A 23,381-nucleotide genomic window follows, 5' to 3' on the forward strand; every position below is an offset into this window, starting at 1 on the left:
AGGAAAGCAGATAGGGCCTAGGCCTTATGTCTGGTCATTTGGGATGTGCTTTTATAGTTCTGGACCTGAGGGTGAGAAGGGCCTTCTTCTACAGGCAAGGGCAACAGTGAAGAGGAAGCATAATGATGTAAACTGGGGATGGAAAGGCAGAGCCTTTGAGGTGGCCTGAGGAGGCCCTTGTTTCACCTCTGCTTTTCTCTTGATGCCCAGTGATGTTTCAAAGAACTGGCACACAGAGTCATATTGCACAGTGTTTCTTTAATTGAGAGACAACTGACCTCATAAGCAGCACTCCCTCTTGCTGGGTGCATCACCTCCTACCACAGCAGGGACCCAGGGGTGAGGGAGGGGACCTAGCCATCTTGGGAAGAGGGCAGGGGCCAATGCAAACTGGTTCTGGGGGCTCTGGTGGCCTGCTGAGCCTCTCCAGGGGCTAGGAAGCTCCTTGATCCTTATCTTGATAGCAGAGTATGAACCTTTTCCTGGACAATATGGACAGGATTCTGGGCCTCCACCTTCCAGCTTCCTCCAGGGTTGGGGGTCAAGTGCTGGGTAGGGTAATCAGGAAGATAGTTGCCCCATATTTGTTTGTGCAGGGACTGGCTAGAGACCTGTGAAGCAGAAAGCAGCCTGGGGCAGATGATCAGTGTGTGTGTGTGTGTGTGTGTGTGTGTGTGTGTGTGTGTGTGTGGTGTCAGAGAGAGACAGATACAAAGATAGAGAGATACACAGAGACAGAGACAGAAATAGAGACAGACAGAGATATAGGCAAGGAGATACAGAAAGAGACAAAGATGGAGAAATATGAACTAGGTCCAGAGATGGAAGGGAACAGGTCAATAACTCCAGAAGGAAGAAAAGTGCCAGGAAGCATAACAGGGTTGGAGAGAGGGAAAGATCCAGAAATTAGTACAGCCAGGTTGTAGCTGGGATTGACAGGTAGTGAACTTGCTGAAGAGAGAACACCAGAGGATAAGGGCAGCAAGCAGAGCCCAGGAGAGCTGGAAGTCAGACATGGGCAAGGAAGAGGAGGAACACATGCCTGGATGGAACAGTGGCTGTGGCAGTGTGTTCTATCCCTCTTTCCTAGCCCCTCTTGCCAAAACCATCTGAGTTTCAGGATGAGCAAGAAGAAAGATTTATAGGGAGTCTCTGAGTGGACATGGTTGGTGAATATTAAATTTCAAAGGTTGAGGGGAATGGGTGAGAGGGCCAGGTCATGTGCATATATGCATGCTTAGGAGTCAGGGGGAAGCTGTGGTGGGGCAGTGAGTTAATATTGGGGAACAAAGGTGTTGCTTCTTCATCTGGCTATGTTCCTCAGAGACTCTCACCAAGGCCACCCATGGTGGCTATCACTGCCTCTACTTCTTATAATTTCCAAATTGGATGGCCAGGCGGTCAGTAACGCAGCGGAAGGTGGCAGGCTGCACTTCCCAGTAGGGCACAGGGTTGTTGAAGAGGCTGATGCCATTATAGTAGGCCCTCTTGACTCCGAAGCCCATAGGACAGAAGTCATTGATGCCCACCTTGGTGATGTTGTTGGAGTGCAGATAGACAACCTGGGGGCAGAGGGAATGTATCTGAGGCTTTTGTCCAAGGATCAGTGACACAGACCACCCATCCCAATCTGTCCTAGCCTGGGTAGTTGCTGTAAGTTGTAGGCAAGATGGAGGGTAGAAAGGTCATGCCTGCCTTCACATAGGATCCCATCAATCACTTCTTAGTGTCATTTCATAGTTACCCTTTGAAGGTGATTCTTCTCAGGGTTGAGAGGAGGGCATAGCGGAGTATGTTAGTGGGTGTAAGCTCTGATTAGGGCACAGGTATTTGGCTGGACTCAGGTCAGGATCAAGGGCTCAAGTGCAGTGTATAAACGAGTGGTGAGTTGGGATGGGTGGGGTGGAGGCTGTGTTTGGTAGAATGAGGCTGTAAAACAAAGCAAACATTGATCTTGACATGATATCTGTGTAGGAAAGATGGTGCCTTAGGTTAGGAGCTCCCTGGTGATAGAAAGGTTACTGGCCACTAGAGGGCGCTCTTAGCCTGGTATGGGAAGTGCTGCCCTAGAGGAGGATGAATGTGCTTTCTACCATTATGAATGGATCTGAGCTTAAATAAGTAAATAAATAAATAAAATAAAACATAAATAAAATTGAAGTCCAGAGTAAGGTTGGGAAAGACCTAGTTTGCTCATGTGTTTGGAAGGAGACTCCTCTTCCCAACCGCAAACACGAAGTAGACACTGTTCCACTGAGGCCTGGATGAGTACATGAGGCCCAAAAGTGAATCTAGGTCTTATTCAGCTCTCTACCCTGTGCCCCTTTATAAAGGGAGACAGGAGATCCAGGCAGTTAAGAGGCTGGTGCAGAGAATGGGCCTTCTACAATTCCCCATCTAGTCTTGGAGAACCAGCTCTCACCTGGAGGAGCTTGAGATCTGGGAGGCCAGCAGGCACCCGGGACAGCTTGTTGTTGTCCAAGTGAAGTTCCCTCAGGGTAGGCAGAAAACTCAGGCTCCCATTCTCAATCATCCGAATCTGATTGTGGCCTAAGCCCAACCTGAAGGTAAATGAATTAGAGGTCGTCAGAGGCTAGGGGAGAGGAGGACTCTGGGATAGAGCACAGGGACCTGGGTGCCACCCTATAACCTGCCCCATTTGCTAATGGATCCCTGCAGCCCCCAAGGGCTGCCTCAACCCCACCTGTACAGCTTGGAGTATCGAAGTAGGTCCTCCAACTCAATAGCCTGGATTTTGTTGTGGTCCAGGTGAAGTTCGTTCAGGGTCTCAGGGAGATCTACCCAGAAGAGAACATACTGGGAGTAAGTGCAGGGTCTGGGGCAGATAAAAGGCCCATTGTCTGCTCAAGTACACTGTGCAAGGCCCATCAATGCTTGTGGAAGTTGGGTATTGACACTCTCCTACCTTTGGGGATGCCAGTGAGCTTGGCCTCTGAGATGCGCAGGTAGTTGAGCTTCAGGCCATCAAAGGCTCCTGGTTCAAAGCCACTGTTCTCCAGGGGATTCCCGCCCATCTCTAGGAGAGAAGTCCTGTGAGCCCTGAAGCCAATCACCACCAAAGCCTGTTCTTTTCTGGACTGGAGCTCTGCTGATTGCTTGTTCTTCCCACTTCCATAGAAAGCAGGTTGTGAATTTGCACCGCTAACTACAAATTCCAGCTGTTCCGCATGACTAGCTCAAGGCCTCTGCCACTATTCTTGGCCTTTGGGAGCTGGGAAGCAAGAGGAAACTGTGGGGACCCAGAAATAAAGTCAGGGCTTCCAGAAAGCCATCCAACGTTTGCTGCTGTGGTGGTCCACTGCCCTTCTCCCTTTCTCTCTCAGTCCAGTCTGTGTCCTATACCTTCCTTTTACCCATATTGGGTTTTTTTTTTTTTTTCAGAAACATACTGGTCTTTTTAAAACTATATTTGAGACTCTTTCTTCAACTGAGCCTTTATAGCCACCACAGTCTTTTTCTTCATGTCCCAAAACAAACATCTGGAACATTCTGAGGCACACAGGGCTTTTCCATGACTACATGGAACAGCCCAGGACCCAGCTGCCCTGGCTGAAAGAGATATCCTCTACCTGTCTCCTTTATGCCTGATGCTAAGGTACAGACTAGTCTCACCAATGCAGTTCATGTTCCGGAGCCCGCTGAACACGCCCTTGGGCACTTTGCGGATACGGTTGTCATGGATTCGTAGCTCTACCAGGGAGTTGGGCAGGTTGGGAGGAATCTCCACCAGGTGGTTCTTGGAGATGTAGAGTTTTTGCAGCTTCCGCAGAGGGCTAAAGGCCTTCTCATGGATCTTGGAGATCTTATTGTTTACCAAGACCAGGGCCTAAAGCAGGGCAGGCAACCAAGGTGAGCACCCCAGCCCCCCACTCCACCTTCCCTTTCCTCTGCCTCCTGAACTTGCTACTGATGGCACTTGGGAAACATCTGAACCTTTAATGGTCTCATGGAGATCAGTCTGTGTTGGTGAGTAGAGTGTAGGGCAAGGAGCTGAGGTTAGCTCCAAGCTGCCCTGGTAATGCCATCACTGCCTAGCATACTTTGCTAGACAGTTTCTCTAAGAGCTACAATGGAATACACTTTCTGTGTTGTTCAGATGAGTCAACAAAACGCAAAGATTTCTGTCAAAAAAAAATGGGACCTGACAGATTTTGTCTTATACCCATACATATAATGCATGGTTTTGGGCGTTCTCATTCCAGCCAGCTCCAGACTTATCTCAGGACTCCACTGGTTCCCACCCCTCTTCCCAACCTCAGTTGTGAGTACCCTTCTTCCAAGTCATAGGAACACCAAACTCCTCCTGGCTCCTCAGAAAAGGCAGGAGGCAGGAGGAGGCTTACATAGAGGTGCTGGAGGCCTTTGAAGTCATCCTTGCGAAGCTCAGAAATGTCATTGTTCTGCAAGTCTAGCAGTGTGGTGTCAGGTGAGATCTCCTTGGGCACAGTCTTCAGACCTGGGGGCCAGCACCATCACCAGCATAAGCCTGGCTCATCCAGTCTGTTGTCACAGCTGGTGTAAAGGGGGTGGGTACATACATGCATATGGACACACACAGACACTGGGAGAAATGCAGGGACTCTGAGCACCCTCATACACCTCAGCCTGTGGTGACTCAACCTCCCCACTCCTACAATTTTAAACCCATCTCACAGGATAGCAAATGTATTCTTTTTAGTAGGGGCTCCCAGGCAGGGCCTGTGCTTCTCTGTACACTCTTACCCTAACTGCCTAGTGACTCACCCAAGTCGGAACACTGAACAACCCGCAGGTGGCAGTGGCAACCAAAAGGACACATGGCACTGAAGGTAGGTGTGACAGAGTCCAGGTCTGGGACACCTGAAGTGGTGTCTGAACCTGAAGCCTCCTCATCATTCATCATGAGCAGCCCATCATCCAAGGTGAAGTCCCAGAAACCCTTCTGCTCAAAGGGCAAGGCCTGGCTCAGGGCCAGCAGCAAGGTGAGTAGCCACAGGGGACGCATGGTCAATGTTCCTGGAAGGAAAAAGTGAGAAGAGCTGTACGTTAGTTTATCCTCCCAGCAGTCGTAGCTAGGGTTCTCTCTCTCTCTCTCTCTCTCTCTCTCTCTCTCTCACACACACACACACACACACACACACAGAGAGAGAGAGAGAGAGAGAGAGAGAGAGAGAGAGAGAGAGAGAGAGAGAGAGAGAGAGAGAACACAATATTTAGCCAACCTTAACCAGGGATGGCTAGATGGCAGCAGAGAGAGGGAGGAGGTGTGGGTAAGAGGCGCCAGTCAGGGTAGGAGTGCTGGCTGGCCAGGAGGGTGTCTCTTTCCACTCCCCTCCCCTTCCTGGAAGGACTTGGTTTCATTTGGGCAATGAAATGTCTTTGAAATTAGCTCAAGGCTGCCTCCCCATGAGTCAGCCAGAGCCCGCTTCACTGCCTGAGGTTGGGGGTCAGTGAGGCCAATTGGAGGCTGAGATGAAGCACAGCTATTGGCCCCACAGGTCACCCCTTCTGAGAGTGAGCCTGGAAGATTTGGATGCTATTAGTTTAACTGGGCAATGAGTGAGTCACCCCTTTCACTGCCTGAGTCCCTCCACAGTGCCCATGTTGGTCTGAGAAGGTCCAGAGGCCAAGGCATGAAGTGGGAGAAGAGAGAGAGAGAGGAAGACGGGGGTGGGAGGATGGGAGGAGGGGAAATAGATTCTTTAATGTTGTAGCAGCATCAAGCAAGGGTCCTGGGAATTAGGAGATCAACACTTCATATCTTCCTTCCTCTCATTTCCCAGGAATCAGGGTGCAAAGTTCCAGGCTTCCATATCTACCTCTACTCCCTCTTTGTGCCCATGGACCAGGCATCCTGGAGAAGATCTCAAGGAGAGTAGATTGCTGCCAGAGAAACAGGGCAGGGTCAGGCTTGTCTGTAGGCCCCCCAGGCGGAGACAGTGTGATGGGGGTGGAGACTCTTCATTGCCCGAGCCTGCCCCAGCACCCACATCTCCTGTTTCTTTCTCCTGCATTCCACCACCCAAGCAGTGTGTAGTCTGCAGGACAAGGCCAGAGCCCTTGCTTCTTTTACCACTCCTCTTTGTCCAACTCCATGGCAAAGGCTCAGGGTATTTTAGTCACTTCACCTCATTTGCTTAATAGGGAATCCATGGTGGTCTTGCTAGCCTCCCAGGGATGGATGTCTGGGGTTGCCCTGGTGTAGGGGTAAATAGGAAGCCTAGCCTCCTAAAGGCTTAAAGCACCCCCAGCTCAAAGAGTCCTCTTATAGAGCACATGTTGGTGGTGAAATTGGGGTATTTGGTGCTCCATCTGGGATAAATAAGCCTTCTGAGCTCAACTGCTAGAGGCAAAAGTGGAAGGAACCCAGCTGACAAGGGGGTTATGCTGGCTGCTTGCTGCTTTTGCTGCTTTGAAATTCTTAGCACCAGCAGAGGTGTGTGTGTGTGTGTGTGTGTGTGTGTGTGTATGTGTGTGTGTGTGTGTGTGTGCATGTGCGTGCATTGGCAGAAAGGGGAAGCTGGGACATCCTGGTTTGGTTAAACCTAGGCACAAGCACTGCCCATCTAATGGCTGTCAGCCCCAGAAGAAATCTCACCCTGTGTTGTTGCTTAAAATGCCCTAGGTTTGTGTGTGTGTGTGTGTGGGGGGTATTCACACACAGAGACTGAAACCCAGTGATTCTCATGGCCTTCCCTGACTCCCATCTAATACCAGTGGCCAGAAAGGCCTGCGCGGAGGTTAGAGCAAAGCTGCTTCCTGGAGAGAATAGAGCAGTTTTCCTGATCCTCAGAGGTCACACAGCAAAGTAGGGGACACAGACAAAGGCTTTGCTCAATCTCTTTGGTGACTCCTGAGGTCAGGAAGTCGTCAGCTGGAGGAGTGTCCAGCCTCCCTCATTCTTTCCAAGTAGTCTCAAGATGCCCACCCAAGCCTGGCCTAGCAACACATGGGATTCCCCCAGAAGTTCTTGGCCCAAGGGTACCGAGAAAGGTTAGTTCTCCCTCAGCCTGAAGCATCCAGGACAGGGTGGGGATCTTGCCCAGGGCAGATGGACCAGAAAGCCTGAGAAGAGGAGCAGAAGCACCCAAGACCAGATAAAAAAGGTTGAAGGGAGGCCAGAGAGCAAGATGGAAGGGCAGGGAAAGAGTGAGGTGCTGCTCCCAGCCCTCTGCACTGACCACTCTTCTGCCTGTCTCCTCTGCCAAAGCTGCTATCCTGCAGGAAGAAGAGTCAGAACGAGAATTTCTGCTCAGCTGAGCTACAGTGACCCACAGTCCACCTGCAGAGGCAAGATCAGGAGAGATGATATGGATTGGGGATGCAGTTGGACAGAGGACCATCTGCGTGGAACCAACCCAGATGCTTTGGAACACAGAATGACCTGGAAATCACCACAGGGTATTCTTTTCCTAGACAGGAATCTCCCCGGAAGCCTTGTGTGGCCCTCAGACACTCAGGACATGACATTTTTTTGTGGGCACTGCAGTCTTTTCAGATTAAAAGCCTCCTCCACCCAAAGAAAGGAGCTACAGGACCCTAGGTGGGTTTATAAGACTAGATTTGAGGGGAAATACCGTAGGGATGCACAAAGGACTAGGAGAGTGATACAGGGGAGATCCCAGCTTGTTGTCAGTTCCAGTCCAGGCTCAACCTGGGGTAGGAGGCTCAAAGCCCACGTAGGGGCAGGGTAGAGTTTGGCTGCTTTTTCAGGGTTCAAAGCTTGAAGGGTGAGGGGTCAGGCAGGTTTCCCAGTGCAGCCTTCATTTAAACTCAGAAAACTGGCACTAGACTCAGTACCCATATTCTGCAGAGAAGAGGGCATGCCAAATACAGAGCCCACAGAAGGGGATTCTGTCAAATTAAGGGAAGACTTTCTTGGTGTTTGTACCACCAGCAGCACCACTTTATGGATGAGAGAACTGAGGCCTACAAAAAAACGAACTAGTTGATTTCTCCCAAGTCTTCTGTTTACAGAGTCCAGCTTTGGTCACTCTAGGGTCTCAACATTCAGTCTTGCTGCTGGGTCATGGATGAAGGAAAGTCTGGGTCTGTAGGTAGGTAATGCAGTGAGTCAGGAGGTGGGAAGAAACATCATGGGGGGTGTTAGCAACAGGGGGTGCTGTGGATAGTCTTACATGCCTCCCTTTTTCAACTCCCTCAAACTGATGATCCCTCCTCCCCATATACTGAGAATGAAGGCAAAGTCGCAGTCGGGAAGAGGCACTCTGTTGACAGACCCTTTAAGACTTATAAAAAGTTTCTCCCATTCCACTTCCTCCTGTTACTGGCGCTTCCAGACCTTAGTTTACCTTTTATGTCCTTATGTTCTATCAAAGTGAGCTCTGAGCTTGCTGGGCACCAGCTCCTCAGAGGAAAGGAAAGAAGTGGTCATTGTGGTGAGCTGAGCTTGGTGACCACAGGTTGAACAAGGGAAAGGACTGGGCTTCCTGGAGCTTGTGCCACCACCCCAAATAGGGCCCTCCTTGTCTGCCCCTCTGAAAGCCATGTGTAGTTCTCCATGCAGGATAGCTCTGGGCAACCGCCAAGCAAGACGTGCTGGCAGTCTCTGAGAACATGGAAGGGTTGTGCCAGGCATTCAGGCCAGGCCAAGGGCGGCAGGGGCAAGGCTTGAGGTCTGGCAGCTTTTAGGAGCTTGCCTGCAGATGTGGAGCTGGAAGCTGCCAAGGAGCAGACACGGAGGGCAGTCTCAGCAGCCTCCTCCTGGGGCATTGGGCCCTGCTGAGCAACCCTACTTCAACTCTGATAAATGGAAAGCGCTGCCTTCTACCAATTTGTGCTAGGCTCTTGGGAGACAGGAGACATTAGGCACTGTTTTTCCTTTCTCTGATCACCAAAGGTAAGCTTGTACCTGGCCTGCTTCCTGCCTTCTTCTAAGGTCATTTAGCTCCAGCCTAACACTTGAGTGTCAAATAGAGGGATGGGATGTGTGCCTCAAGGTGAGCAGAGTCTTGTTGGCCAGGGCCAAATCTTACTACTTGTGACTGTGGCACTGACAGAGTAGCTGGGAAGTCAGGTACAGCTCTCCACCAGAATTGGGGAGGGGGTGGAATTTACCTGAATGAGGTGCCTAGGATATATAGAGAGGTACTGGGTGCATCAAGAGAGAGCCTTCTATCCCTCATTCCTTGCCCTACTGAGAAACTTCTGGAAAGGAGCCAGACAGCAGATAATCCTGATCAGTTGAAGGTACTAGGTTTCCTAGTCCCCTTGCAACTGACCCATATGCCTGCCCATCTCCTCCCACTTACCAGCAAAGTGTGAGCTCCTACTCACCATATGCTGCAATTTTCAAAGAACAGGAGGATGTTGCTACCCTCAATGGTGGGAAAGGAGACTTGAATGATTTTTTTTTTCCTATACCATTCCTGGTTACCATGACAATGTTAACATTGATAGGTATCTAGTAGGCTCAGAGAATTTGTCCCAAACTCTTGCCCATGGCCTCACAGTTAGGTAAAATCAGGTTGTGATGTCACTGTGTCTGTCTGTCTACCTGTTCATCCCAAGCCCCACTCCTGGAGAAAGAGTAGCAAGGCAACAGGTTCCAAATCCCAAAGATCCCCCTTTCTGCTCATGTCTTGGGGTTCTCAAACTCTTTCCCCAACACCAGGTTCTCTACTGCTTGCCAGGAACTCTGGCTGGAATGGGATTCAGCCTTATGCATTCAGCCAGGAAGGGCCAAGATCATCTTCAGTCTTCCAGGATCATTCATTCACACTGCCCCTTTTCCTTGGTGTGAGTGAGGTCCTGTGCTGGGCTGTCTCTCTACAACCAACTGGCCTCCCTACAATGGAGAAGGCCTGCTGCCAGGACTGTTGGGATGTGAGGACCCCACTAGAAAATGGGTGGGGCATTTGAGAGCAGGGACAAAGGAGGAAGAGCAGGAGGGAGTCATGGTGGGTGTGGAGGTAATGGGGGGTGTTGACAAGGAAGCTTCCTTGGTATTTTGGCCTCATTGGGGAGTCATGCTGAGAATCCTGTGGACCAAGAACAAGTGACTCCTGGGACAGACTTATGGTACTCTGTTTCTACAGGGAGAAAAAGTGAAAGACCATGGTGGGTGAGCCCAGGCAAAGGGAGATTAGAATGGAGTCTAGTCCCCATTCCATCCCAAAACAAGGTGACAAAAAATCAAGTCCTCTGGAGAGTATCCCAGTGCAAGTTGTCAAATATAGCCTCATTACAAATCTCTCTTCAGAGGATTTGATGCTATGACTGGAGGGCTATAGAATATTGCTGAAAAAAGCTCTTTCTTACCTCCACAGCATCCCTTTCCCTTCTATTCCACCATGTTGCCAATCCCCCAACAGCATAGGGTTTTAGAGGGATTGAAAAAAGATTTTGGTCAGTTATAGCAAATTACTTGACATGATGGTCACTGGCTGGCATACCCATCTGGGCTTCTAAACTCCATGGTTCAGATTCACTTTGCATGTAGTAGGACCTTGGCCCTTGTTCTGGGTAGGGAAGAGAAGCAGTGGTAGTCTCAAGTCCTTTGGGGTGGAGAGAAAGTCAGTGTAGGAGTGGACCAGAGAGGCCCAGCTGCCACACCCAGGCGGCCAGCTGGCTATGAAGCCCTCTCTACTGCCTGGATCAGAGCCTCCTCATGCTGCCTTACCCTTGTGGCTTAGAGGCAGACCCACATCCTTCTATCAGTATATCCGCATCACCTGTCCTCAAAGCCCCCCCCCCCCAACCCCGGCTTTAGCCTTCAGCAGCAATACACAGTCATGTTCTACACAAAGCAACCATGCCCACCCACAAGCTCTCCTAGGGTGTAGGTGGTACAGGCAACTGATCGCATGTCCAGATGCCAGCCCTTAGGACTCTTGCTAGCATAGGGAACATCTTAAGTGTGTCTCAATTTCAGTCATTTCAAGGCAGAAAACTGGCAGACTAGAAAGGCAACAGCTCCTAAACATGAAATTGGAGTCACCCAGGTGCCCTTGGCCTAACAAAGATTTCCTCTGCCTGCCTACAGCTCTGGACCTCTTATTCTAGGTACTCCAGCCCGCCAACCTTCACCAGACTTGGTTAATGCCCAGTTGACTCTGTCTCTCTTGCTTCTTCTTCTGAATCTCTTGACAGGCCCCTCAGGGCTCTAAGCCACATTTCTTCCTGGAAACATGGCACAATTTCCCCATTTTCTACCCCCATCCCATCATCTGCCCATTGTGCATCTCATCTCAAGAGGAAGCAGAATATTAGTCTATGGTGAGTATGGAATATTAGGGCAAGGTGCCTGAGGTGTGCCTGGGAGCACAAGTGTCCCTGACTACTCCAAGGGGAGACTGTGCCAATGCTGACTTTTGCATTGGCTCCATCCTCCCTGACCTCGCCAGGTGCCAAGACCCCAAGAAAGGCTGAGCTGGGAGAGCAAGGCTAGCAGGAGTGAAGGGTGTGCCTGGGCCTTGCCATGAAGGGATAGGACTATGGGTAGAGCCTAGCCATCCACCCAGCCCTGCCTCAGTGCTCTGGGCAGTACCCTGGGGGAGCTCCCTGTCCATCCCCAGAAGCAGAGAAGCAAAGCATAGGTGAGCTTAGCAACTGGGCACTGTCAGAGAGGAAAGGGAAAGGAAGGGTAGGAAGAAAGTTCAGGGAAGAGGGTGGGGAGAAGAGGCAGAACTGTGGTGTTGATGAAAAGGACACAAAGCCTTTGGTGGGTGCCCTGGGGGAATATAGAGAGCAGCAAGGAGACAGTGGAAGTATAGACACTGGGGCGGCAAGACTAGATGCGGCAGGGCTGATGTGGAGACAGCAGGATTGCCAACATCTTTGGCTGATGAGGGTACAGCATAGCCAGAAATGAAGACAGGGAGGACAGATTGAAGTCTTTGTCGAGAGAGTGGAGTCAGTTCCCGGCGTGAGCAGGCCCTACCTGGGGAGGGACAAGCAGCCAGGTGCAGGCTGGTTAGTTGGTGGACTAGGATGTCAGGCTGTCGGTTTGTCTGTCCGTCAGGGCCAACCGGGAGCAGCTGCTCGCTCCTGGGCAGTTCGTGGAGAGAGGGAGACAGAGGCGGTGGGAGGGAGGCTAAAGGCTGGGCGGGCGGGCCGACAGGGAGGGGACGGGGCGGAGAGGGAGACAAGAAGGGAGGGGGCTAGTGGAGCAGAGAGGGAGAAAAGGAGGGAGGAAGGGCAGCTGAGAGGGAGGGGGCAGGCTTCCTGCCCCCCCTGGCAGCTTCAAAGGAAGCAATTTTCTTGTAGACGGCTGGTCTATGTGGCACCCCTCCCCCTCACGCCCCCCACCCTGGCCCCTGCCTCAAGCATAGTTTGAAAGAACACACATTCACTTACTTAGGGACAGACCCTTGGTGTCTTTGGGCAGACAGTCTCACAGAGTCAAACTTTCCACTATCCAAAAGGGGACACTGAGGTGCTTGCTGTTGTGGGGCTAAGCAGAAGAAAGTGAGAGGAAGATGGGGAAAGGCAACCTGATGGCTACCCAGAACTTAAGTCTGAAGCCAGGGCCACTTTGGGGATTATAGATGTAGAGGATGGTAGGCTTCTGGAAGGACTTGATCCAGGATCCCCGTGGCTCTGTTAGCCTTTCCTCTTCTCCTTCCTTTCCTCCTTTAAAACAAGGCATTTGCCCCCCACCCCTAAGTTTCTGCAGGCCTTCTTGGCTCACATCCCTGAAGCCTTTGAGAAGTTGGCAAAGCTGATTTGGAGGAGAGGAACAAGCTCCTTATCTTCTTGCTCAACCCCTACTGGCCGGCCAGGATGCAGTAACCACGGTCTCTCTTGTGAGCATTTCCTCCCTTCAATTTCAGGACCTAACTGGGCTAGGCTGCCAAACCTCAACTGCTTCTTGAGGGTCCAAATGAGACATGGTCCCTAGTGTAGCATTTATCTGTCCAGTGATGTCCTACCTCTCCTTTCCCAGGGCAGCTTCCAAGATGTAAAGGTGAGCCCTTAGATGGTGGGAGAGACTAAATTGGGGAGCCACACTGAAATCTGAAGAAGAAACCAGGGACCAAGTGTAAGGAAGTGCAAACAAAGAAAGTTCAGGTGAGGGGCTGAGGCAGAGGCCCACTGGATAGAGGGCAAGGTGAAGTTCACTGCATGTTCTCAGTTGAGGACAGAATCTCCAGTAGAATTTTGCTTGGAGCCAGAATCAGTGTCGAACTTCCCTTCAAGAACAGTCTCTTCTGGCTGCAGAGAGGAGAAAACTGGGAGAAGCAGGGAGCCGGTGGATGCCTTTGGATTCCATGGTCTAGACCAGGAGACTGGGGAGCACTCAGGCTTCTCAGGCTGCTGGTTTTTGTCTGCTCATATGTGTGTGTGTGTGTGTGTGTGTGTGTGTGTGTGTGTATGTATGTATATATGTATTTATAGGATCTTATGTAGTCCCATCTGGCCTTCAACTCACTATGTACGTGAAGTTGCTCTTGAACTCCAGATCCTCATGTCTCTGCCCCTGAGTGCTGGAATTACAGCAGGTCCAAGGCACATATGGAATATTCTGCTTGGTGAGTGCAGCCAATGGCAAAAGGCCACATTATGTCTGGCCTGTTCATGTGAGATTTCCAGAATGAAACAGAAAAAACAACAGCATCTCATCAGTTCTGAGTCTTCAGTTTGAAACAATGAAACTGCTCTGAACATACTGAGTGAAAACTGCTGAATAGTTCATTTAAACTGCATGCCTTGTATTTTATATATCTTTCATCTCTTCTTTTTTTCTTTTTTCTATTTTTGAGATAAAGTCCCACTAGATATCCTTGAACTCGTGGTGAGAATTTTCATCTGTCTGTGCTGAGATTACAAAAGAGTGAGCCTTTACTATACTCAACAAGTATATTTCAATAACTCTTTCTTTTTGCTTTGATTTTTGAGATAGGGTTTCTTGTACCCCATGCAGACCTCAGATTTGCTGTATAGTCCAGAATGACCTTAAACTCCTGATTCTTTTGCCTCCACCTCCTGGGTGCTGGAATTAGAAGCACAAAACACCATATCTAGCCAAGGCTTTTATTTTAAGGATAAAAACTCACAGAATATATACCCACTGCCCCAGGTACCCGTCTACAAAGCCCTTATTAAATATGGTACCACTTGGCCTAAGCCTACATTCACTGTTCTAGGGGTTTTTATTCAACCCCCTAGAACACTGGCCAGGAGAAGCATGATGGAGCTAGTGATCACGAGCTAGAGCTTCTGTGACCCACTAGAGCAGTGGTTTTCAACCTTCCTAATACTTCGACCCTTTAATACCATTATTTTCATTGCTACATCATAAATGTAATTTTGCTACTGTTATGAATCATAATGCAAATATCTATGTTTTCTGATGGTCTTAGGGGACCCCTGTGAAAGGGTCCTTCAATTCTCAAAGGAGTCACTACCTACAGGTTGAGAACCACTGCACTAGAGGGACACCTAAGGTATAGAGGAGTTCCACAAGGAGGCAGGTATGCATTCTTGTTTCTGGCCTCAACAGAGCTACTACACCCAGCATCAGACAGGCCTAGGAAGATTTTCTGGAGGAGCCAGGAACAGTGAACACACTAGAGCAGGCAGAAGAGAGCCTTTGCCTTGTGTAGGGAACAACTGAGAAAATGTGCCCTAGGGGTAGGTGGGAGGCTGAGCAGTAAGCCAGCCTGTTTAACTTTCAGGATGGAGCTTGGCGTAGTAAGGAAGAGACCCTTTGTATGGGGACTAGGGGGAGAGTGTATTGTATACTTCCAGGTTCTTCCTTAAAGTTAGGGCAGCACTTCCGTAAATATGCTTTTTTGTGCCTGGAAGGTCCTTGTGTCTGTGGTTTACAGTCTGCAATAAGCTATAACTGCATGCCCAGCCCAGGACCCATTGAGTCACTCAGCCTGGCCCTCTAATTTGGGGGCCACTCCCAGACCATCCAGGCAGCACCTCAGTCTTTGAGCCTGCTCCTCTCTGTCTTCTGGTTCCCCTTCCTCATGCCTCAACTTTCTCTGAGGAGGCTGGGAAACAACCAGGACCCCAGCTGTAGCAAGGCTGGGAACAGAACGTCCTTTAGCAGCAGCAGCAGCAGCAGCAGCAGCCTCTTGCCCTCTAGTCTCCCATGCCTGGAAGGAGGCAGGGAAGTCAGGAGGAGGGTAGTGGGAGGGGAAGAAGATGGGAAGGAAGAACAGGCATTTCCTGAAGCCTCTAGAAGAGGCAACTACACACACAGCTGTCTTAGCTCCCCAGGAACCAGGGCAGTCTTGTGCAGGGGGTTGGGAGACAGCTCATCAGAGTGTGATTCCAGGCTACCCCAGACAGGAACAGGTCTGCCACAACTCTAGCTTGTATGATTCCCCAGAGGCCTGGAGAAAGTTAGGCTATCTTGAGGAGCTACCCTCCATCCCCTACCCTGCCTGCCTTGCAGCCCGAGAAGCCCTTTCTCTTGTTGACCAGAATCAAGAATGCAAGAAGAAGCCTAAACATTTAGATGTATGGGAAACACGTCCTTGAGCAGCTAGCACTGCTTGTTGGGAGAAGCTGTAGTGCTGTGAACACCTGCCAGGGGCACCTGCACTCCCTGAGGACCTGGCTAGGAAACACTGCTGCCTTCCTGTTCTGAGAAGCCAGCCCTCTATCCACCATTAGGCAGTTACTCTTCTGACAAGAGCTGGTAGAATGTCAGGACACAAGACATATTAAAGGGCCTATGGCTTGTGGAAGAGCCACAGAGGAAGGGAACTAAAAAAAGGAGAGGGCCTGTTTCCTAAGCAGGGGAATCTTAGCCTGGCCTGTGTGGAAAGGGCCTGGCATCAGCTGCAGTCTGTCCCCCTACAGCTGTTTTGCAGCTGTCCTTGCCCTAGCTTCAAAGCTGAAGGGGAGGTGGAGAGAGAGAGAGAGAGAGAGAGAGAGAGAGAGAGAGAGAGAGAGAGAGAGAGAGAGAGAGAGAGAGAGAACACCCATAGGGCAGCTGTGAACATGTTGGTTCTCTGTGAGCATAAAATGCTACCTTTTAGTGAGAGTCTCTGGGGTGGGGTGAGCAGGGCCCGGAAGCCTGGCAGGTGCTGAGAAAACTGCCCCAGGAGCTTCTACCCACCAGAGCTCATGCAGCTGGGTTGGCTTCAAGGTTCTTCTGCTAGGCTCCCTTTTGAATCCTTCCCTGTCCTGTTCCCCTAGTTTATCCAGCCAGCCTAGTGGGTGACTGCAGCTTGAATCTAGCTAGGCTCTCCACAACACTTCTCCTGTTTCTTCTGTCAGTCAGTGTTAATGGTCAGTCCAATGCCTGGCTTCTGAATAAACTAAGCTGCAGAGACACAGGGGACACCTTGGAACTTAAGGGAATCTGCGGTGCTTGAGTTGAAGCAGGTAATGACCCTATCCACATGGAATTTGCATACTACTGGACTGCGAGCAAGGCCATGCCTGGAGAATCAAAGAGATGGTGGGAAAAGAGCGCATCAGCCTGAGGGGACAAGGAAGACTTGCAGAGGAGGAGGCAGTATCTTAGGCTGTGTCTTTCAGCACTCTCTGCAGTGCTCCTGTGAGCTCCCACAAAGACAGTCCTGAGCAAGGGGACTCAGCCTGCAAGACATGTCACATAGCACATCAGAGCCCCTTCTTTAGCAAGCATCCTGCCCAGAATGCTCCCAAGTTCACAGCCTTGCTTAGGTACCCACTAGGCCCTCTGGCTATGTTCATGGCTGATGCCTAACACCCTCCAAGGTTGAACAGAGTCAGGATATGAGACCCACAGACTGTAGAGAGCAGCCCCTACTACCACTAAAGTGGCTACTGAGTGATGACCTGGAGCCTCAAGGTGGTATGAAATGGATGCTTTGTGGGTTCAGGAGGTGGAGCAATTAGGGACACCACTTCTGCCAATATGCCCAAGAGATAGCTAAGGTAGTGCTCCACTGTCTGGAAGCTTCCTGGTGCTGATGGCCAAGGCGTGGCTGGTGAAAGCTGGCACTCTCTACACCAGGAGCTTTTTTTGACCTTCCCCTGAGGACATAATCACACAGCATCTCTCCCCTCTGGGCCACCAGGGTTGTAATTTCAGGAATTGAAGGGGGGCTCCTTGAAGGCTCAGCCTGCTTGAATCTAGCTATCTTTAGAGGCACAGTCTGGGGCATGGCCAGAAGAGAGAAAGTGGACCAGGACTGTATTGTAGCCTGTGTAGATGGTTGTCATCAAAGCTGAGGAGCTAGGGGGCCATGAGGCACTTTGGGACCCTGTGCTTTGAATAAGGCTACACCTTAGGAGTGCTGCCTGGCCTGGCCTGTGCAACTTGAAGGCTCTGGCAACTCTGCTGGAGTCTAGCAGGTTTGGGGAAAGGCAGGCCAGGCCCTGTCTTTCAGGCCTCTAGCTAGGTTCCTGACAAAGGACAGTGCATTAACCTGAGGACTTCGGAACCCAGCATTTATTTCCCAAGTGCTAGCAGCTGCTATGGGACAAGGAGCTGGGGGTGGCCTTGGTACCAACAGGCATAGCATGTTGAGCAAAGCTTACTCAGACCTGGGATCTAAAGCAAGAAGGAGATTTGGTGTGATGGAATGTGGGGAAACCTGGCATAGAGGCTGGTGGGTTGCAGGACTTGCAAGCTGATTGGTGGGGGACATGAAAAGGGAAGTATAGATGCAAGGTTCCATTGAGTGCTCTGGAGGAGATGCAGGCCGGCCTCAACAAATGCTTTACTCCTCACTCTCATTGTCCACTTGAACTTGACAGTCACAGGAGTATCCTTCTGGTCCCCACTGCTATTACCCTCAGTCCTATTCTGCTACCTCAGTGCCCCATCTTAATTTGGAGATTGATGAGTATTTCCCTTTTTGCCATATGACCCCAGGCACCCCATCCCTGCTATCACCACCAACTGAATTGCTATTGTTGTATTCTCTCCGAGGCTTAGTACCCTGAGGTTTCCAGTTGGATTGCCTATACTGCTGTGCCTGCCAAGTAAGCATGGCATTAGGAAATGGAGGACACTGAAAGCTTAGCCCTGCCTGCAGTTCTTTTGGGCGATGTCCCTTGTACTACCAGCTTATATCTGTTGCTGGCCAGCTCCTTCCACATCACAATTGGACTGAAGGCCATGGCCTCTAGCTACTGAGACCCTATAGCTCTGAGACCCTGGCTCTCTTGGGAAGTTAGCTCATCCTTGCTTGCCTCAGCTGTGCCTTGTTTACTGGGCATCCTTAATTAGTGATGACCTGGGGACATAAAACCATGTTTCCTTTGTCTCATCTTGGTATCAGCCCAATTCTAGATTGCTTGTAGGGATAGTAGAGGCTAGGTTGATTGCAGTTCAATTTCAACCTTGATCATGGGGTGAGTTGAAGAATCATCTCATAGAATTTCTAAATTTAATTAAATTTCCCTTCATCGGTATTGGGAACACCACAGCAGTTTTGTTCCTTGCCCCACCCTCTGCCACCACATAGCAGCCTCGTAGACAAACTGGAAATAACTCAGGAGCCATTCTTAAGGAGTTTCTGTTTCTTGCTCTCCTCCATCTGTGCAGGGGATTTCCACCCTGTGCTCAAGGGTCTAAACCAGGGTGTGGAACTTGTTGCTCTGACATACAGTGGGTCTTCTTGACTCATTAGCTCAGCAGGCCTAAGAATAGGGAGGATGGGATGTTGGAGCTACCTAGCCTATATACATCCTGTGCCTTTTGGGTCTAAATTCAGACTGTGAAGAGAGTGGGGCTGGATGGACTAGGAGGCCAAAGCAGGGTGGGCAGGGCCTGGGGTGGTTAGGCTGGGGAGGAGCAGTTGGGAAAGCTGGGAAAGCAAGTCTAGTGTGTCTCCAGGGCTGCTGACCTCTGACCCAACCCAAACAGGAAGTGCCATATCTGTGGGCCCAGACCCCAGAGGAGAAGGAATGTGGGGATGAGTCCAAAGCAAACATTCCACCAACTTCCTAGTCACCCCACCCCCAGTCTGCTGGTCCTTTTTCTGCTGAGAATGGGGTGGGGTATAGGGAATTGCTGCAGAATGAGACCAAAGCAAGACTGAATTTGCAGGCTCAGAGCCCAGCTGTAACTGGTGGCAGTAGGTATTTTTGTGTCCTCCGTTTATACCCCCAAGGGAGGGATGGTCCTTCTCCTGCTGCATTCTACCTGCCTTGTCACTCACTACCTGATGCTCTGGTCTTGTAAGCTCTGGAAATAGGGACCTCAGACTTTTCCCTCTGGCTCTCAGCACAGGCAAGACTGAAAGGAAAAGTACAGCCTAGGACCCCCAAGACCAAGATCTCAGCACAAAGGATATATATTTGCTCCTGAGGGACAGAGGGTAGGGATAAGGTACAAAGACAGGAGATAGAGGGAGAAGGGAAAGGGAACAAGGGAGGGCAGAGGAGTATTTGTCCTGGAAAGGGGGGGTGTCATAGTGCTGCCCCTTGGACATAGAGGAGACACACATGACCCATAGGCAAATTGGAGGCTGGTCTAGGTTAGGTAGTCGGTCAGTGACTTACATCAGGAAATAGTCACTGCTAGATCCCCAGGGCTGGACCTCTGAGGTAGGCCTGGCTTTGCACAGACCAAGGCTTAGTCCCTAGTAACTGCTGGGTGAATGTGACTACTCCCTTCTCTGGCATCAGACCATATGGTTTATAACTTGATTCCACAGGAAGTGAGGGGCGCACCATTGGGCAAATTATTTGACCTGCCTGCATTTTAGTATCCTATCTTCAAATTTCAGGCAGGACCCTGGATATTAGGCAGTCTGACTTGAGGATGGGTATGCATGGACAAAGATAAGGGTTAAGGTATAAAGAATGGATAGATGGCCTCAAAGCTACTAATATGCAGCAGTCACCAGCTCCTGGTAACTTTAGGACAAAAGGTGTTTTGGGCTTCCCTATCAACCTGCACCAGCAACCAAATGCTACTGTATGTCCTAGACCAGGACAGGAACACCTAATAGAGAAGAAAGACCAACTATAGATGGTTTCTGGAACAATTAGGGTGAGTTGCAAGGCTCCAAGGCTCTGATGAGGAGGCTCTCAGAGGAACTTTGAGCCCCATGCTAATGAAGCAGCATCTAGGATACGACCAGGGACTCTGTAGCAAGGAGAACCTGAGCTCTCAGTGCATGCAGCTTGAATATGAGGTGGAGGTAGGGGATACCAGAAGCTTGAATGAGGTGCATTTATTACATTAAAGTGCAAACCAGTGTTCCCCCAGCCCCTTGAACTCCACTAGGTCATTTGCTGAATTAAAGGGTCTTCATCGATTAAGTGAAAAAGTAGGGGCGTCTAAAACTGTCCGAGTGGTGCAAAGATCAAGTAGAGCTTAGCTTGGGTGTTTCTCCTTTCTTTGTTGGGTTTGAAGAGCCACACTGTGGTAGGCCTAGGTACAGAAGGAGGCTGTGGATGAGATGTCACAGGTCAATAACATTATTGTGTAGGTGTGTGTGTGTGTGTGTGTGTGTGTGTGTGTGTGTGTGTGTAGGTAATGGACTGGAGTCCTGGGCCACATGTGTGCCACAAATGAAATTTAGGAGCACATGTCTGTGTGTGTGTGAGAGAAACATCTACTGGGCCAGAGGTAACCTAGGTTAATGGTGGAATCAGGCTGCCACTTTACTCTGGGCCACTATGAGCCCCTGTTACTCCATGGTGGATCCTTGAGACTCTGACTCTGCTGGCAAGCAAGACCTGGTCCTTGCAAGTCTGAAGGAACAGAGGGTGGTAATGGACAGAATGGGTGAAGGCAGGAAAAGTGGCTTGTTACAGTGACCTTTCACTCTCTGGTGCCTGTAAGTGGAGCAAGCCATCGAGAGAGTGAGCTCATCTGTCTCCTCTCCCTGCAGGCTGCAGTCTCCATGCCTTCCATCAGCAGAGAAAACACCACAGCGCCTCAGTCCAGGAGAAGCAGGGGCTGAGCCTGTGTTTGACTAGCAGCCAGCCCCCTGCCCAGGCCCCACATCATCCGCAGGCAGCAGCGGGCGGGGGGGGGGAGTGGAAAGCAGCTGGGTGGCCCCTCCCAGGCTGCTGTCTGCTTTCTTTTGCCCCCTTGGCAAGAGGGGAAGAGGAAAAAAGAATAATTAAACCCAAACGTTTTGGTAACTTTTTCCTGGAACAAGAAGACACAGGGCGGGAGGTTCTGGTCCCGGGAATGATGGGCGGGACTGTCTGTGGACCCTTGCCTTCCATCCCCACTACAGCCTGTCCTGAGTTGGTGATCAGCAGATTGTCATTAGCCTCTTGACAGCCCTCTCCCAACTTCCCTTAGCCTGTCCCACTCTTTCTAGAATTAGATCCTTAACCCTGTGGCCTCTGGTCATTGTCATGGTGAAAGGTCTGTATGTATACCCTAATCCGCTGTCCAAATCAGAGGAAAGATGTTTTTTTTAGGGTCTTCTGAGGGAGCCTGCTCTCTCATACCTAGATTCTAGGTTTATGTTGTGTTAGACACTTGGTTGTGGGACTTTGTGATGGCAGCTCTAGGACACCACTGGTCTCTGCACTCCCTCTCCCTTTCAAGTCTCTTAGTGTAGCTGTTGCCTCAGCTAAAACCAGCTCTGGGTCAGCTCCACATGGGCTTCCTGAGTGCCAGTAGGGCAGGCATAGATATGGCTTAAGGAGGAGGATCTTGAGGTTGAGGGGTGAATTTTGGGGGGAAGCCTTGGAAGTTGGCAACAGCTTAGAGGCTTAGGTGGTGATAGGGCCCTGAAGACATCTCAGACAGGACTCTGTTATAGATTCTCTGGAGTTTCCTGCCTTCATGCTGCCCTTTATACTTTCCTGCCCAACTCACTGTATTTCGGAGGCCTTTCCTTCTTCTCTAGTTTCCATATGCCTGTCAGAGGAATGTTCCCCCATGGTGGACACTCATGAGATCCGTACCTGGCATGTCAGATGGTCCTCCTAAAGCTAGTTGCTGTTGAGTCCCAGCACACTAAGGTATAACTGCAATTCAGCACTCTTTATCATCTTTTTTTTTTTTGAGGAAGTTGGTGCCCAGCTCCTAGAACCAGAGGCTCATGAAGAAGGCCCACTGCTTCATTTATGCCAAGGATCCTGGGAGCCCTGGCTGGCTAGGTCATGGATCCCCTGAGTTTTACAACTCACATCTCCAGAAAGCACTCTCAAATGGTGGTAGACATTTCAGGAGATGGTGTGGTCCAAGAAGACGTGGGATGTACTCAAGATGATAGTTAATTTTGATTTCCAGCTTCATTTGATTAATAAGCACCTAGGACATTAGTGAGGTATATCCCACCCTGTGTGTGTGTGTGTGTGTGTGTGTGTGTGTGTGAGGTCCCCACCCCCAGACCCAGGCCCCAGAATATAGGCCAAGAGACTGCATTACACTTTAGAGGCACATGCATGTAGGCCTCAGGTGTCCAGTTTGTTTTTTGCTCAGATCTAGCCACTCCAGGTTGGACAGTCTCAGGAACATACAAGTTGGAATCTTTGTTAGCTTCACTCTCTCTATACACATAGGACAACTATTTCCCATGCACCAGTCCCTGTCCTCTCATTTCTTTTAAGATTGTCCAGAGCAGGCAATAACCATCTGGGCCAGTGTGCACGGGGCTGGCAGGGAGGCGTGGTCTGCTCTGTGGTGCCCAGGTCTGTTATCTTGGACCCAGGTCCTTGTCTGCTTCCCGACCTCTTCTGTACATAGCCTGTGGCTACTGAGGTGCTCCTGCCAGTGTCTCAGCCTCTGCTCTGGTCCTTCTATTGGTGCCAGGCTTCTGGCCCAGATTGGAAGAAGGTCCCTCTAAGAGGGGAAAGGCAGGTCGTGGCTTAGTCACAAGCAACAGGAGCCCAACCTGAGGGGCAAAGGCTTTTCCATTGATTGAGTCTGGTGGGGCCAGATATCTTTGGAGGGGGGGTTCTCTCCTACAATTTATGCTTTACTTGACAAAGCCATTGTCAGTTTGGACACTCATGGGTAGCCTTACTACACCCAGCTGACACCACATGTGGGGTATGAGCCCTGACTAGTCTTTACCATTGGAGGGTCCTCTTAGGCTTCAGATTCCTTCTGGTTATCTGATCTCCTGGCTTTTTTTCTCTGGCACTCCACTATGGCCACTGCCCCTTCTTGGGCTCCTGGAACCCTGATGGCCTATAAAGGTTTCTGCTTCTCCACAGCTCCTCTGTCTTGATCCCTAGGACAAGCTATTACCCGGGGTTGAGGCTTCTGTGTGCCCATTCCATTGCTCAGACACTGTTTGCTCAGAGACTATTGGAGGTAACTTCTTCCTCAGGGCTGAGGCTGGCTGGCAGGTGGCTTCCAGATAGGGGCTTGGTAAACTTGCTCCTTAGATTGGACCAATTCCAGCTCTGCCACCAGTCTAGCTGCTCATCTTCAGCTGTTTGGGTTGTCCAGCTCTGCAAAATGTGCCAATGTAGGCCAGAGTGGCTTATAAGTCTAGTCCTCACCCACTGTAGGATATTGATAGCAGAGTGGTCACAAC

General features: G+C 50.4%; 1 protein-coding gene across 1 annotated transcript; it reads right to left on the reverse strand.

Annotated features, from left to right (window-relative positions):
• Window positions 1-238: 238 nt before the first annotated feature.
• On the reverse strand, window positions 239-12,024 carry Bgn (biglycan). Its single transcript, XM_021153601.3, has 8 exons — window positions 11,903-12,024; window positions 4,765-5,016; window positions 4,365-4,477; window positions 3,634-3,847; window positions 2,927-3,037; window positions 2,705-2,798; window positions 2,423-2,561; window positions 239-1,562 (listed from the first exon to the last, which is right to left on the reverse strand). Exons 2-8 carry the CDS (start codon window positions 5,003-5,005, stop codon window positions 1,365-1,367), a joined length of 1,110 nt encoding a protein of 369 aa, XP_021009260.1. The 5' UTR covers window positions 5,006-5,016; window positions 11,903-12,024; the 3' UTR covers window positions 239-1,364.
• Window positions 12,025-23,381: the final 11,357 nt, after the last annotated feature.

Source organism: Mus caroli, unplaced genomic scaffold (assembly GCF_978045245.1).
Source record: "Mus caroli unplaced genomic scaffold, Mus_caroli_1 scaffold_5, whole genome shotgun sequence".
NCBI classification, from domain to species: Eukaryota; Metazoa; Chordata; class Mammalia; order Rodentia; family Muridae; genus Mus; species Mus caroli.

Excerpts from the sequence above, each read along its gene's own strand:
- Bgn (XM_021153601.3), bottom strand. The coding sequence starts at position 5,005 with ATGCGTCCCCTGTGGCTACTCACCTTGCTGCTGGCCCTGAGCCAGGCC. Across the intron at positions 4,478-4,764 it reads TGTTCAGTGTTCCGACTTGG|GTCTGAAGACTGTGCCCAAG; the intron begins GTGAGTCACTAG and ends GCTGGCCCCCAG. Across the intron at positions 3,848-4,364 it reads AAGGCCTCCAGCACCTCTAT|GCCCTGGTCTTGGTAAACAA; the intron begins GTAAGCCTCCTC and ends GCCCTGCTTTAG.